The sequence below is a fragment of the Brachycentrus maculatus genome, unplaced genomic scaffold (genome assembly GCF_059751285.1).
Source record: "Brachycentrus maculatus isolate JH-2025_06_01 unplaced genomic scaffold, ASM5975128v1 h1tg000124l, whole genome shotgun sequence".
Taxonomy (NCBI): domain Eukaryota; kingdom Metazoa; phylum Arthropoda; class Insecta; order Trichoptera; family Brachycentridae; genus Brachycentrus; species Brachycentrus maculatus.
In genome coordinates this window covers 397,719-412,023 of record NW_028280877.1, presented here as the reverse complement: position 1 = coordinate 412,023, position 14,305 = coordinate 397,719, and the positions used below count along the sequence as shown (strand labels likewise).

The 14,305-nt window shown below is 35.2% G+C and overlaps 1 protein-coding gene across 2 annotated transcripts in view; it reads right to left on the bottom strand.

Moving 5' to 3' along the window:
• LOC148309414 (CD9 antigen-like) overlaps positions 1-14,305 on the bottom strand; it is a 64,467-nt gene that overhangs the window by 37,908 nt on the left and 12,254 nt on the right. The window contains exon 1 of one of the 2 annotated variants that reach the window (XM_088260112.1): positions 13,913-14,269. The exons of the other annotated variant lie outside the window; for it this stretch is intronic. Coding sequence (XP_088116238.1) covers positions 13,913-13,978 — 66 coding nt within the window. The 5' untranslated portion in view covers positions 13,979-14,269. Of the gene's footprint in view, positions 1-13,912; positions 14,270-14,305 lie in introns of those variants that run through there. 2 annotated transcript variants of the gene reach the window in all.

Here is a 14,305-nt window from a genome sequence, read left to right as displayed (position 1 = left end):
CTACAGCCAAAACCGAGTAAACGGAATATCAAGCAGCTCGCACGTGCGGTGGAAAATAAATATTAAAAAAAAACATCAAACTTAGGAGGTACTTTGAGATATCAAAGAGCGACGGAAATTAACGGGAGGCGGAAAAAAGATAACTAAGAATGAGTAGGAAAGAACAGTGCAACAAGTTTATGGGGCGAATGTAGTTAGAAATAGATGCAGAGGAAGACCGAGGAAAACTTAACACGATCAAGTGTTTCAAACACTTGGACGTGGTCAGATTAAGAGTCGGAATAATCGGCATGTATGTGCGAGAAGATGTATGTATTCTCTCTGCCTACCCCTGCGGAAAGCGGCGTGATGGTTAGTTATTTTTTAGTTTTTAGGGATACTAAAGATGCGACTTCCTTGAAAAAATCGGTGGGATGTATGAGGAGATAAATACTTTATAAAATAAAATAACCTTGTTTTAACCACTTTTTATTGGTACACTTTTTCCAACCGGTTTCGAAAAGAACCTTGTCATCCTCAGGGTTTATGTACTAATTCTAAAATATTACATTGAGTTTGGAAGCCAATGCTCTAGAGCCAAGTAGTGGGATGATGTGGCTGAATTTATAAATACAAAAAAAAGAGATGCCTAAATGTGGAAAAAGTTAAGATTGTTAGCAAATACTCTGCCGACTCCTGCAGGTATCGTATAAACATCGATAAAATGAATCGATATGTCGCTCACTCCTTTAAACAAAGTCATATATCTCAATTTTCAGCTGTGCATGTTTTCGGAATGCCTAGAAAATGTACTATATCCCAGCAAAAGCGGCATATTTTTAACTTAATATTTACTCGATACAGGGCAGAAAGTGTTGTTTTTGCATTTTGAAGAAAATGTATTGTTTTATTATTTTTTAAATATACTAAATATTTTTCAAATGGAGAAAAAACATTCAGGTTTTACCTAAAAAGATCTGTTGCACAGTAAAATGTTCAATAAGTGGCTAGATATTTATTTTTGATACATTTTATTTTATTTTGAAACTTTAAAAACGATCTCCTGAAAAATCAAGTTTATTGATATCTGACGTTGTTGAAAGGAGTGAGCGATGTGACCGTAGTAGCCATGTAAAGACGATATTAATGCGAGCAAACGCGCACAAACCCTTCTTTCTTTATGGGCGGGAAAGCAGGAAATCTAGGAAGTTTTGTCACTGCATTGTTGGATTGACGCGAAGTTCCTGCAGGTCGCGCTCCATTGAAAGGCCTTTATCCAGAGACCTGGACGAGCTTCACAGGGGTCACGTTCAGGAAATCACGTCGCCGAATCATCATTACTCGGCCGCGTCAAACACCGGAACGTGCCACACATTGACACGTCAGTCAGACGCCACAAAGAGAGGAAAAGCGAAGAGCGAGAGAACCTATTTATATTATTTATATAATGATAATAATAATTTTGGATAATTTACTTAGCATAACTAATACTGGCAGTACGCAATGAAGTGTACTAAGACTTCTAGAGAAGGATAAAAAATTCATGGATGCTACAGAAAGATAACATGATTCGAAGGCATGGTTAGGTGATGTTGTCCATGACAGAAGGACCCATAACCTGAGGACGAGGAGAGCTGACCCCAACAGTCTTCAAAGACGATAAGTTTGGATGGAGCCAGGAAGAAGAAGCGAAAGCTAAACTGGCAGTACATAATAGAGTTCTGGTTCCAACCCAAATGTATGGAAGTCCAGCACGGAGCTGGTAATAGATGGATGAAAGTAGACTGAATCCAGTCGGAATGCTTTCTCTTAGTGCGGTAAAACCATGCATGATAGATTTTCAAATAATGATACAAGGAAAGAACGCAAGGCTGAGATAGGTACTATCGATAAAATTAAGAAAAGTGTGTTGGGTATGTATATTCAATGAGCGAAAAGAGGATAGTAAAACAAATTTATGAGGCGAATATGGTTGGTATTAGAAGCAGAGAAAGGCCGAGGAAGTTTTGACACGATGAAGTATGTCAAATGCTTGGGCGTCGTTAGGTCAGATGTCGGAACAATCGGCGGGTACGTATGAGGAGATGCATGAATTTGAAAGAGGCGACGGATGTTTGCAAATACAGATGTGGCCTTCTATTCTCTCTACCCCTACGGAGAAGTAACGTTATGGTTAGTTAGTTAGCTTCTAGAAAATAGATAACATATGATTCTTGCAAAATTCATACGCGTTTGAGACCATATGGTTACCTCGTTATCAGAGTATTTAAAATGATCATTTTGTAACACAACTCACTGCTCGTTCACGATCGAATCCCCCAAGCCGGCAAAGGGTTTCGTGTCCCATATGCAATGACGACATAATAATATACAGGCGCACGTCGTCAAAAATACCCATGTTATGACTTCCGTTACTAGGGGTAACGTTGTGCCCCGTATTGAAAAAAAAACCTTGTTTACTAAAGCGAAAAAATAATAAAACAAAATGAGTTTTTACTCGGGAATATACTCGTACACAATGGCTGCCCTACTTTGTGACTTTTACGGGAAAATTTACACGCGTGTAAAAATGTCACAGGAAGCAGTATTTCCCTAACACGTAACGAGAGCAGTGAGTTTTACCCTTTTTACTATAAAAGAGTAGAATGTAATGAGTTTATTCATGGAACCGGGGCAAGGCAATATGTCGGGATAGCGCGGAGCGCGTGTAAAACCCATCAGACATTTGAACTAACCGACTAACCATCACGCTGCTTACTGCAGGGATAGGCAGAGAATAGAACGCCACACCAGTCTGTCTTTGCACACAATCTTCGCCACTTCCACGTTCATACATCTTCTCATACATACACGCCGATTATTCCGACTCCTGGCCTGACCACTTTCAAGTATTTGAAATACTTGATCATGCCAAGTTTTCCGCGGTCTTTTTTTATTTAATATGGTTACAAAACTTTTTTTTAAATAATTATAATTCATTTTCTAAACATTTCTACATACCTACAATCTTAAAATCAAAATGCAGTTCTCTCCAATAAAGAGATTGAGCTCTTGTGCCTGGAGAGGGACTTACACTGTTAGTTATCTTTGTTGGTAAAACAGTTTATTTTTATTGATTTTTTTTTTCATCTTGTCTTATCTGCTTCTATTACCAACCATATTCGGCTTATAAATTTGTTTAACTATACTTTCTTCACTCATTTGATTCACATGCCCAAACCATCTGAACACAGCTTTCTTAATTTTATCGATAGTGCTTATCTCAGCCTTGCATTCTTTCCTTATATCATTATTCAAACATCTATAATACAACGTTATCGGACATTTAGTGACTCTTAATTTTACTAAGATTTTTAATATTTATGAGGCGAATGTTAGTGGGAAAAGAAGCAGAGGAAGACCGAGAAAAACATGGCACGATCAGGTATGCCAAATACTTGAAAGTGGTTAGGTTAGGAGTCGTAACAATCGGCGGGTATGTATGAGGAGATGCATGAACGTGAAAGAGGCGAAGAATGTTTGCAAGGACAGAGTGGTGTGGCGCTCTATTCTCTCTGCCTACCCCTGCGGGGAAGCGGCGTGATGGTTAGTTAGTTAGTTAGTTAAAACCTAACACATACCTCTTTTGGTCAACAGAACTTTGATTATTATGCAATAAAATTATACAACCTGTTTCCAAATTTGATTATTACCATAAATTCAATATAACAGGTGTCTCGACTTGACATGAAACATATTTCATTTTATATGAAAGAAGATGACAGTCAGAGCATCACAGAGCTTACGACCTGGCATTTAGCTGGCTTAAGGCCCAGTATTCGTTAAGTCGCAACTTAATTTTCTCTAAAGGCTGGTAACATTTTACCCAATTAATTTTTTTTACTTAAAATACCGTTTTTGCATTGAAAAATATTTTTTATATTTTTTTAACTCCTTATCTTTCAATGACTCTTTTCTTTTCAAAACTATATGTTCATTCAGAAGAAAAACTTATTTTTTCAATACAAAAATGATGTTTAACGAAAAAACATTCAATTACGTCAGATGTTACCTGGGGTTAGAGAAAATCAAGTTGTTATTTAACGTACATTGGGCCATAAATCGCAGTGAAGCGCCCTTGAGGTAGTATTTTACAAAAATGGCGTTATATAAATTACCCAAAATTAATATTAGTATTAACGTAAAAAAAGGGCGATGAAATGTCAACTGGGTTTAATTTCCGGCGGGAACCAAGTAATCGATAATCCCGGGTGACGAAGGACGCCTCTTTTGTCTCATTCCCTCCCGCTATAAAACGGGAATAACAAATCTACCCTTCTCCCTCCCTTGTACTGGAAATCGGGATAGCTGTCTTGCTCCTGCGGCGTCAAGGCGCCATCGGGATACCGGCGTCCCCTTCGAACCCGCAGGAATAAAGGGCGTTTGGCTCGCTCGCACAAGGACGCAGTTTAACCGAAAACTATTAGAAAAAACTACCAAATTCTAACGGACTAATCCGTCAGTTATAGTTGATCGATTCTTGGACGCGTAATTGCGTTGTACCCAATGTCACCCTCATTTTAAATACGACTCACCGAGAAAAAAATTATATATATTGTATATTTGTATATAGATTGCTGATTCTTATATTTACCACTACATTCATCAATATTATATCCGTGATAGTTCATAAGGAACTGTCACGAGAGGTGGTATCATACATGATAAAAATAGCGAAGGACATTGGTAACATAAATCAAGCTAGGACACAAACTGCCGAACCCTCTTCTAGTGGAACGCAAGGCCTGTAGACGACAGCCAACAGTCCGGATTTTCCTGAGAAGTTTTTCATGGTTTTCTTCGAGCAATGAGCAGATGTTGACATGTTCCTAATTGACCCACACTGGGAAATCTTTCCTGATCTCAACACATTTAAAAGAAAAATAATAAATAGCTAGAAGAAACAAAAATATAATCAATGAAAGTGCAACGTGGTTTCCTCCCAGCAATGAGCAAATGCTGACAAGTTCCTGATAGGCCCACACTAGATTATCCCTCCTGTTCCCAACACATATTTAGATAAAAATATATTTATTTAACAACAAAAATCCACTTAATGGTCTATAAACCTTGTACATAATAAGCAAGGTAAAGAATAAATGCAATTCCCATCTAAAAGTCATCAATATAATGTACTGAAATAGTTTTTTTATATGCTTTTTATGGCATAAGATTTTTTTATAAAAACGCTTCGAATATGTATGATCTAATATCCAGTCTGGAATCACAAAGAAAAGATAACGTGTTAACTGAGTAGCTTGGTTTACTTTAATTTTACTCATATTAAGAAAAAAACAAACAAATATTAATCAATTTTCTTTATGGTATCGATAACTTCCTAAACAATACTAATCGAAGCCGGTTTCGAAATGTCAACTTCGCTAGAAATAAACGTTCAAAAGTATTACTAATATATTTAACATTTAAAGCATTTACTATGTATTATTTTTTGACATCTCATCAAAGATGAAGAAGAATATGAAGGCTGGGCATTTACGGGGCTGACGGCCGTCATGGGCTGGTTTAAGTGATCACTTTACACATGTGTAAAATTCACCAATTCTACCCATAATATGAAAATAACTCCTGTATTTGGAGATAATCCAGATTTTGTGAACAAGTATTTAGACATACTCAAAATGTGGTACATTTACCAAACTGCGAGAAGTCTAAGAATTAGAATAAGAGAACATCACCGTGGACTAATAAGTAATTATTTTTCGGAATTTGCAAATCATATCATGGAAACTAACCACTCATTTGACTCTCATACACTTAAATTATTACACTCTGCTACAAATAAAGGTCAAGTCATGAATAATTTAGAAATACATAAAAATTTAAATTCAGATAAAACAATAATTAATAATATACTGTTTCAAAATACGTCACCATTATTATCAATGTTTCCTTTTACAAAAAATCTTGTTCCTGAACCCCCCTACCTATATTTATTAACCTACAATATATACACCTAAATATATTTTTGTTCGTTAGTTTTAATTTGTACCAGAAGATGAAAACATCTGTCGTTTTCAAAACTAGTCGTAAATAAAAATAAAACTCATTAAAGTGGTATATTCAAGTGTTTGATTTTAATAAAAGACTTTGTGGTTAGTCATTTTTCCTTTTTTATTTATTTTTTACATAAATGTTAGTGATGTTAGTATACGAGTACGACCACTAATCGAGATTTTTGTAGAATCAGATTTAGTAGAGAATGTCGGGATAGATTTTTGAAAAATAAAAATACGTTATTGTCTCGAAATTTGAGATGACCAAGATGGTCCCATAGGGGTGGCAAACACATGTTGCTGTTGACCGCATTGATATTGGGAGGGTTGTTCAATCTGTACTGTAGACGAGACATAATTTTAATAAATTTATATAGCGCAATTTTCGTAAAATACTACTTCAAGGGCGCTGCACTGTGGTTTATTTGGGGAAAATGAGACTGTGAAAATGATTTAGCAAACAAACTATTGATGATTTTCAATGACATGATGATTTATTGTGAAGAAGACCGAGGAAAACTTGGCACGATCAGGTGTGTCAAATACTTGAAAAATAACGGACGGGTCAAGACGGCTGTTCAAGCTCAAAACACACTAAGGGACATTTTTTGTAGTACGTTTTTTTGCATTTTTGGACTAAGTAGATTCTACTTAGTCCAAAAATGTATAAAAAACGTACTACAAAAAAGGTCCCTTACTGTATTTTAAGTTTGGACAGCCGAGGAGTCGAAATAATCGGCGGGTATGTATGAGGAGATACATGAATGTGGAAGAGACGAAGAATGTTTGCAAAGACAGAGTGCTATAGCGTTTTTTTTATCTCTGCCTACCCCTGCCAAGAAGCAGCGTAACGATTAGTTCATTTCATTCAAACCCTTATCCGCACCCGAATGGTGCATAGGGCACTGCATCATCAAGGAAAGGTGATCAGCCCTCCGCTACAGATACCAGTCCAGGGTAATATTGAATTAATATTAGAGTGAAAAAAATCACTTATGATTAGTTAGATTTATCGGATATTGGGTCTTGGGACACAATTTGGCGTTGGCCAGCCCTACCCTGCCCGCATGTGTGCGTCTCGGCGGCTAGGGACTGGGGTTCTATTCCCGTCCACGTGTCGAGTTGCCATGGCGACCGGCAACCACACCAAATGTTCCAGAACGATTCACCCCATGCGACACATGAAGCAATAAAAGTCGTGTAGGCACATACGTACAATACCTACATACACATGTCACTTACTAAGGTCCGGTCGTAATACAACTAACTAACTAACCGCTTCCGAGAGAATGAATAGAACGCCACACCACTCCGTCTCTGTAAACATTCTTCGCCTCTTCCACATTCATCAACCATGGGCAGAATAGTGAATTTTATGGTGGTGACTGACCGGAGCATTTCGTCGTAACGTAACGTCGTAACATCGCTCGCGGCGAGCATCAGCGAGCATCCGAAACTATGGATGGAGCGCTCGGCTCGCTGTACTGACTATACGAATGCTCGCATCGTAACGTGTTACAAAATGGCTCCTGTCAGTCTCTACCATTACATGTGTATAAAGTGATCACTTAAACCAATCTACGACAGGTCAAAAGCCCTGTAAATACCCAGACTTCCATATTCTTCTTCATCTATGTTGAGATTATCAATGTTATTTTCGTATTTATTATCGTGTTATTCCACAAAGTTAATGCCAAATATAACAAAATAACAACTTCACAGTTTTTTCCCCATTCATTTTATTTGACCAGTGATCGGATTTCGTCGTAACCTACATCATCAGACTGGGATGTCGGTTACGAAACTCAGTGGCGACGAAACCCAACGACATTCGTTTGAAAATGCCATAACTAGGCGAAACAATTGTCATAATATTAATTTATGTGTGTTTTTTTAATACAATACAACTTAGTAGACTCAAAAAACCTGTGTTTTATTTAAAATTAATACATAAATTAAAATGGAGTTCTACAAATTAAACGCCAAATCAATAAATAAATAAATATATCCTTGGTTGTTATTTTATTCTACATATAAAATACAGTTCCACCAAAAAATGTCAGTACAAAACTTAAATTTAATAATTTTATTAAAATATAACACTTGAATAATCCACTTAATCGAGTTTTATTTTATTTACGACTAGTTTCGAAAACGACAATTGTTTTCAACTTCTGGTACAAATTAAAACATTTCAGTTTTAATTTGTACCAGAAGATGAAAACAATTGTCGTTTTCGAAACTAGTCGTTAATAAAATAAAACTCGATTAAGTGGATTATTCAAGTGTTTAATTTTAATAAAATAATCATGTCATTCCACAAAGTTAATGCCGAATCAATAAATAATATAAATTTAATAAAACAAAAAAATAACGCACTGGAATCTACGAACAGCGGGACACATCGCGCACTCCTTTCAAGAACGTCATTAATAAAAAATCGTCAATTTCTAGTTGTGCATGTTTTCGGAATGCCCAGAAAATGTTTTATATCCCAGCAAAAGAGGCATGTTTTTAGCTTAAAATTTACCCACTACAGGGCAGAAAGTGTTGTTTTTGCAGAAAAGGTATTGTTTAATTATTTTTTTAAATATACTAAATATTTTTCAAATGGACAAATAACCTTCAGGTTTTACCTAAAAAGATGTGTTGCACAGTAAAAAGTTCAATGAGTGGCTTGATATTTATTTTTAATACATTGTGTTATATTTTTAAACTTTAAAAACGTTCTCCTGAAAAATCAAGTTTTTTTTATTTATGACGTTCTTGAAAGGAGTGAGCGACATCGTTAAATTCAAAAGAACGGTTAAAAAGCACGTGTTGCGTGTAAAAATGCTAAGTTTGTAGCTGAAGATGGACTTTGTTATTCGTGTCAACATGGACACTGTATAAACACTCATCCAGCCACTTGACATTAAAAATATAAGTGGCTGTACATCAAACAAGGCGTATACTGGCTGATCGGACGATGTTACCCTCCAAATACCTACCTATATACTTGATAATTCATTATGTGCTACTACAACCATCACGCCGTTTCCCCGCAGGGGTAGGCAGAAAAAATGGAACGCCACACTCTTTTGCCCTGACACTCCTCGCCTCCTTCACATCCATACATCTAGTCATACATGCCCTCCGATTACGCAGACTTTTGACGCCACCAGATTTTAGGTTCCGTTTGATCTGATCGTGCCAAGTCTTTTTCGGCCGTCCTCGTTCTGTTTTCCATCTCACATTCGCCAAATATATTTTCTTAGTCATTCTCTCGCTATCCATTCGCTCCATATGTCCATACCACCGTAAAGAACTCTTCCTAATCTTTTCAATTATTCCTTGTTCAGCCTTACATTCCTTTCTTATATCTTCGTATAATAAATACGTTTTGAAAGTAATTAATTATTGTATTAGTAATAATCCTCGCCCCGTCGCCGTCCTCGTTCTGTTTTCCCGCTCACATTCGCCACATATATATTTTCTTACTCATTCTCTCGTTATCCATTCGCTCCACATGTCCATACTACATTAAAGAACTCTTCCTAATATTTTCAATTATTCCTTGTTCATAATTTAAAAATAATAATAATAAAACCCTTATCCGCACCCCAATGGTGCATAGGGCACTGCGTCATATAAATGCAGTGTTATCTAGATCGTTTACACATGAAGGAAGGTGATCAGCCCTCTGCTTCCGGTACCAGTCTAGGGTAATATTGAATAAATATTACAGCGAGAATATCACTTATATTTATTTTACCCCACTTGGGAATCGACCCGGGACCTCCAGAACGGTAGCCGAACGTGCTGACCATTACACTACGGAGGCGGACATGTTCATAATTTACGAAAATAAAATGACATTATTCCATCTATCGTTTATATCAAAGAAGGCCAAATCTTTAAACGAGTTTTTAAAAACCTAATATTGGAAAAACACCCACACAATTATAAAAAAAAACTAGTATTTTTAATAAATGACATTAATAGTGCATCTCAACATGTTGACGTAAGTTTGGTCGTGAAATGATGAGCCATTGTGAGTAATAGAATGAGCAAAACTAGTCAACGTGAGATGTGTTGCTTAAAATAAACATGAACACGCGTGGATGATGAATATATTTATTTATTTATTGAACGGCTGAAGCCTTTAAGATAATACATATATCGTAGTCGTACAGGAGAAAGTGACCAACTAACAAAACGTAAAATGTTCAGGACGGCCATTTAAGTCACTTTTGCTTGGCAACAAAATAAACATCAATGCAGTTAGTCATTTTAAACAAGTCAATATATTATACTTCAAAGATTAAAATCCTTTGGGATTTTTTTCAGGGCAATATTAAGCTAGTAAGATATCAAATAGTCAATGATCACGTTTTTGTAAGAAATGCACTTGGTCACTTTCTCCTGTATGACTTCGATATACAGTATCTAATATAAAAATACACTAATGAATACACTGATAGAGAAACAAAAAGTCTTATAACATAAAATCATAATAAAATAACAAATAGTAAGCACTGGTAAATACACGTCTCCTTCACACACTATCAGCGAGCAGCAAGAGAGAGTGAAACACAACGTTTAAATTTATCCATTTTAACATGGAGAAGAAATGCTGAGAAAGTACAGATTTCAAGGAAGGTAACAATATATTAAATAAATCTATACTTTCAAAAGCATTGGCTAACATGTGAAGCCGCATATGAAGATTTGCATATCGTCAGTTTAATGTCTTAAGGCCCAGTGTTCGATAAATCGCAACTCCAGTTTCATTAAACCCAGGCAACATGTGACGACATTTCTTTGTTTTTTAAAACACCATTTTTGTATTGAAAAAATAAGTTTGAAGATTTTTATTTCCGATGCTTGGTTCTGATTGTGTCGGCTGATTTTACTTTCTTTTCTCACATGCTTGTTGGTCCAGACGATATTCCTAAGGAAACCAGATGTGGTAACATCGTTTTCATCTGTTCTATAACTTCTGAATACAGATGACTATGGCTAGATATTTCTACTCACAAATATTTGAATATTGATAATTGCTCCATCGGGATGTCGTCTATGACCAGCTTGCATCTCCTAGGTTGTTTAGATACCGTTTTATTTTTATTTTTATAAGAGGCCAAGAGATCTCGCATCCCTTATCTCACTTCAACCTTATGTCTATTGTGACCTCGCTCAGTGTCATAGCTCACTTTCAAGACCTACGTGAGTCATATAACTCACGACCTGTCTTGGTGGTAGGAGCTTCATCTTATCGGAGTCTAGTAGTGGTCCTCCAAGGATGTGACTTCGTTTGCGAGCGAGTGCGTCACAATTATAGAGAGTGTGGATGGTGTTTCGCTATCCTCCATACGAAAGCTGCAGACTAGCGAAATCATGCAGTCCTAATTTTTGACATGTGCTTCCTTAGTGTGGAGTATCCTGTCTAGGTCTTGGTTAGGATCGCATTTACTTGTGGTATATACAGAAAATTATAATTGTCATTCAATTTTTGTTTTTTTTTATATATATATAAATATTGTATTTTTTTGGCTGATGTTTTCTTCCAAATAATATAATAAATAACAAGTACTGCCAATTTTAATTTTTAAAGCTTTCGAGAATCAAATTAAAGTAGACTTTGGTCCAAAAAACCGTAATTTACCCAACGCACAGTGTGCAATATGACCGATCTAGCTTTACTTTAATCGTTTTTTTTCATATTTTAATTTTACATATTTGAATATCAAAACTTCTTTATTAATAACCGGTGCAATCTTCTACATACCTATTTTATTTGTAGGGTCAAATATGTATTATGTATTAAGTCGCAAAGTTGATGAACAGCGTGACACCAGATTTCAACTCCTAGTCAGTTGCGGATCAACGCCCGGTTTGATTAGATATTTGTCGGATTTGGTGCTTTTAATATATATTTTTAAAATAGTTGTTATTAAACACAGTATTTTATTTATATTTATTCTAAAAAAATACTTAATATACTCGTATTAGTACGTAAATTCGTTCAATTTATAAAACGTAAAAAAAAATGGGCGAAAATATTTTAATTGTTTATTCACTTAGACCTACGAAAAAACCCCCCTCTTACCCCTCTTTGAAATAAATGTGTATAATAAGTTTCATTCCTTAGCATTTCAATACAGTAATCTACATTTCCCCAAATTTCCCCCGTTTAGGAGATATTTTTATTTTTCAGTGGGTCGTGCATTGATTTCGAGAAGAGAATTTTATGATGTATGGCGGAACAGCAATAAAAATAACCGTAATTTGCACCTCTGGAACTATATATCTGATAAATTTAATAAAAAAACTGTAATTTATTATTTTTTTAAATAATGTTATAAATAATATCGCGTCTGGGCCCTAAAATAAAATACCGACGAAAGAAAAAGCATTACAGTGAAGCAATATTTTTAACAGAAAATGCAAACAAGCTGGAGAAAGAGTTACTGCTTCCAACTGTATTTCATCCTTTTATTTTACCAATGATTAAATAAAATAAAGAAAATACTTAACGGAAAAGTCGTTTTTCTAAAGATTTTGATAATTGCAGAGCTGCAATTAAAAAAAAAAAGAATGTTAAAAATATTGATAAATATCAATCTTTACAAGAAACTACTTTAGTATTTGAGGTAACGTTGCGGGTATCGAGAAAGAGGGATGCAGCCAATATTTTAAACGAACTTTCAAGTGCATGACTTACACGTGCTACTATCATTAAAATTCATAGAAGTTTACAGATAAACAAATCAATTCCATGCACTGTGAAATAAATGTGGAATTATTCGCTGAATATGTCACTGAAACAAAAGATATGTACATTAAGTCATACCCGTGGTACTATATGCCAACAACTGTCCACAAAATATTATTGCATGGTGCAGATATAATCGCTTCCTGCATTTTACCAATAGGATAGCTCTCAGAGGAGGCACAGGAAGCTAGGAATGAAGATTGTAGGCAATATAGGGCTAAACACACGCGGAAAATGTCAATCATAATAAACAGAGATTTGATGTCGTTGTTATTTTTCTCAGATTCCCTTATTTTTTTAGAACATCCACCCCAAGAAGGTCGAAAGTTTTTGCAAATCTAAATTTACTCAAAAATCTATCAGAAAATACATATATTAAAGACAGTGAATTCGACTGCGAATAAAAAGCAATGTTTTATTAAATGGCCGTTTATGTTCCTATTTATTTTTTGATAACTTTAAGAATAATATTGTAGCAATATGCTTTGTTTGGTTTTACCACGTACATTAAAAAAAATATGTTTTATTTTTTTATTGCAACAAATTCAAATGTGTTTTGCATATAATTTTCTCGGCTTTCCTCGGCACTTTTTCCTAACTTTCACTACACGAAACTAAAGCCTACTATATGGACTAACTTGTTACCAAATATAATTTCAATTGTTCATTAAATCATTTTTTATGCCAATAATAATCTTATCAGCATTAAAGTAAAACCAGATCGGTCAAATTACACACTGTGCAACGGTGGAAAGTAAGGGTTATTGCAGATTTTTCTCTAGCGGTATAGACATAGTAAGTAACGTTCTTATTCCAATGATTCGTAGTATTTGTTAGAATATGTAGTACATATTTATTGATATGTGCTATTGATGTGAATGTATTCGTATTCAATTGAACGAATATCATTTAGCATCAGAAGCTATTGTTGAAAATAATTCTTTCGTGGGCGGTCTATAATGTACCGCCGCATTCGGCGGTGACAAGTATAGAAAATATTGCCTATAGTAGCATTAGAAGCTGCAATATTTAGATAGCTTGCCAAATCAATTACTTAAATCTCTACATTATGAACCGGACGTTTTTACGACAAAAATGAATTAAATTACACAAAAAAACTTACCCAAAATATAATGTTTATAAGTACGTATAAGTACTTTATCACGTTATAACATCCTGATAGAGCCATCGCGGATTTTATAGCACCTCACAGGCTAATAATAACAAATCAAAACCACAATATTTTCAAACGTCACAACACAAAACTAACACAAGACAACACTCTAAGTATAGTTAGGGCACAAAATGTAACTTAGGTAAAAACTTTTGAGGTGATTGCACGAAGTGCTGTGAATTATCGTATTCGTATTTTAAAGAGATTCCTTTTAAAATTTCAGATCAACAGAATATTTCGTATAGAAAAATTGGATGCGAATTGATAACCGCGACACACTCCCCGAGACGCTATATATTTCTGACTGAATTACTATGAACAACGTATGAACGCTCGGAAAAC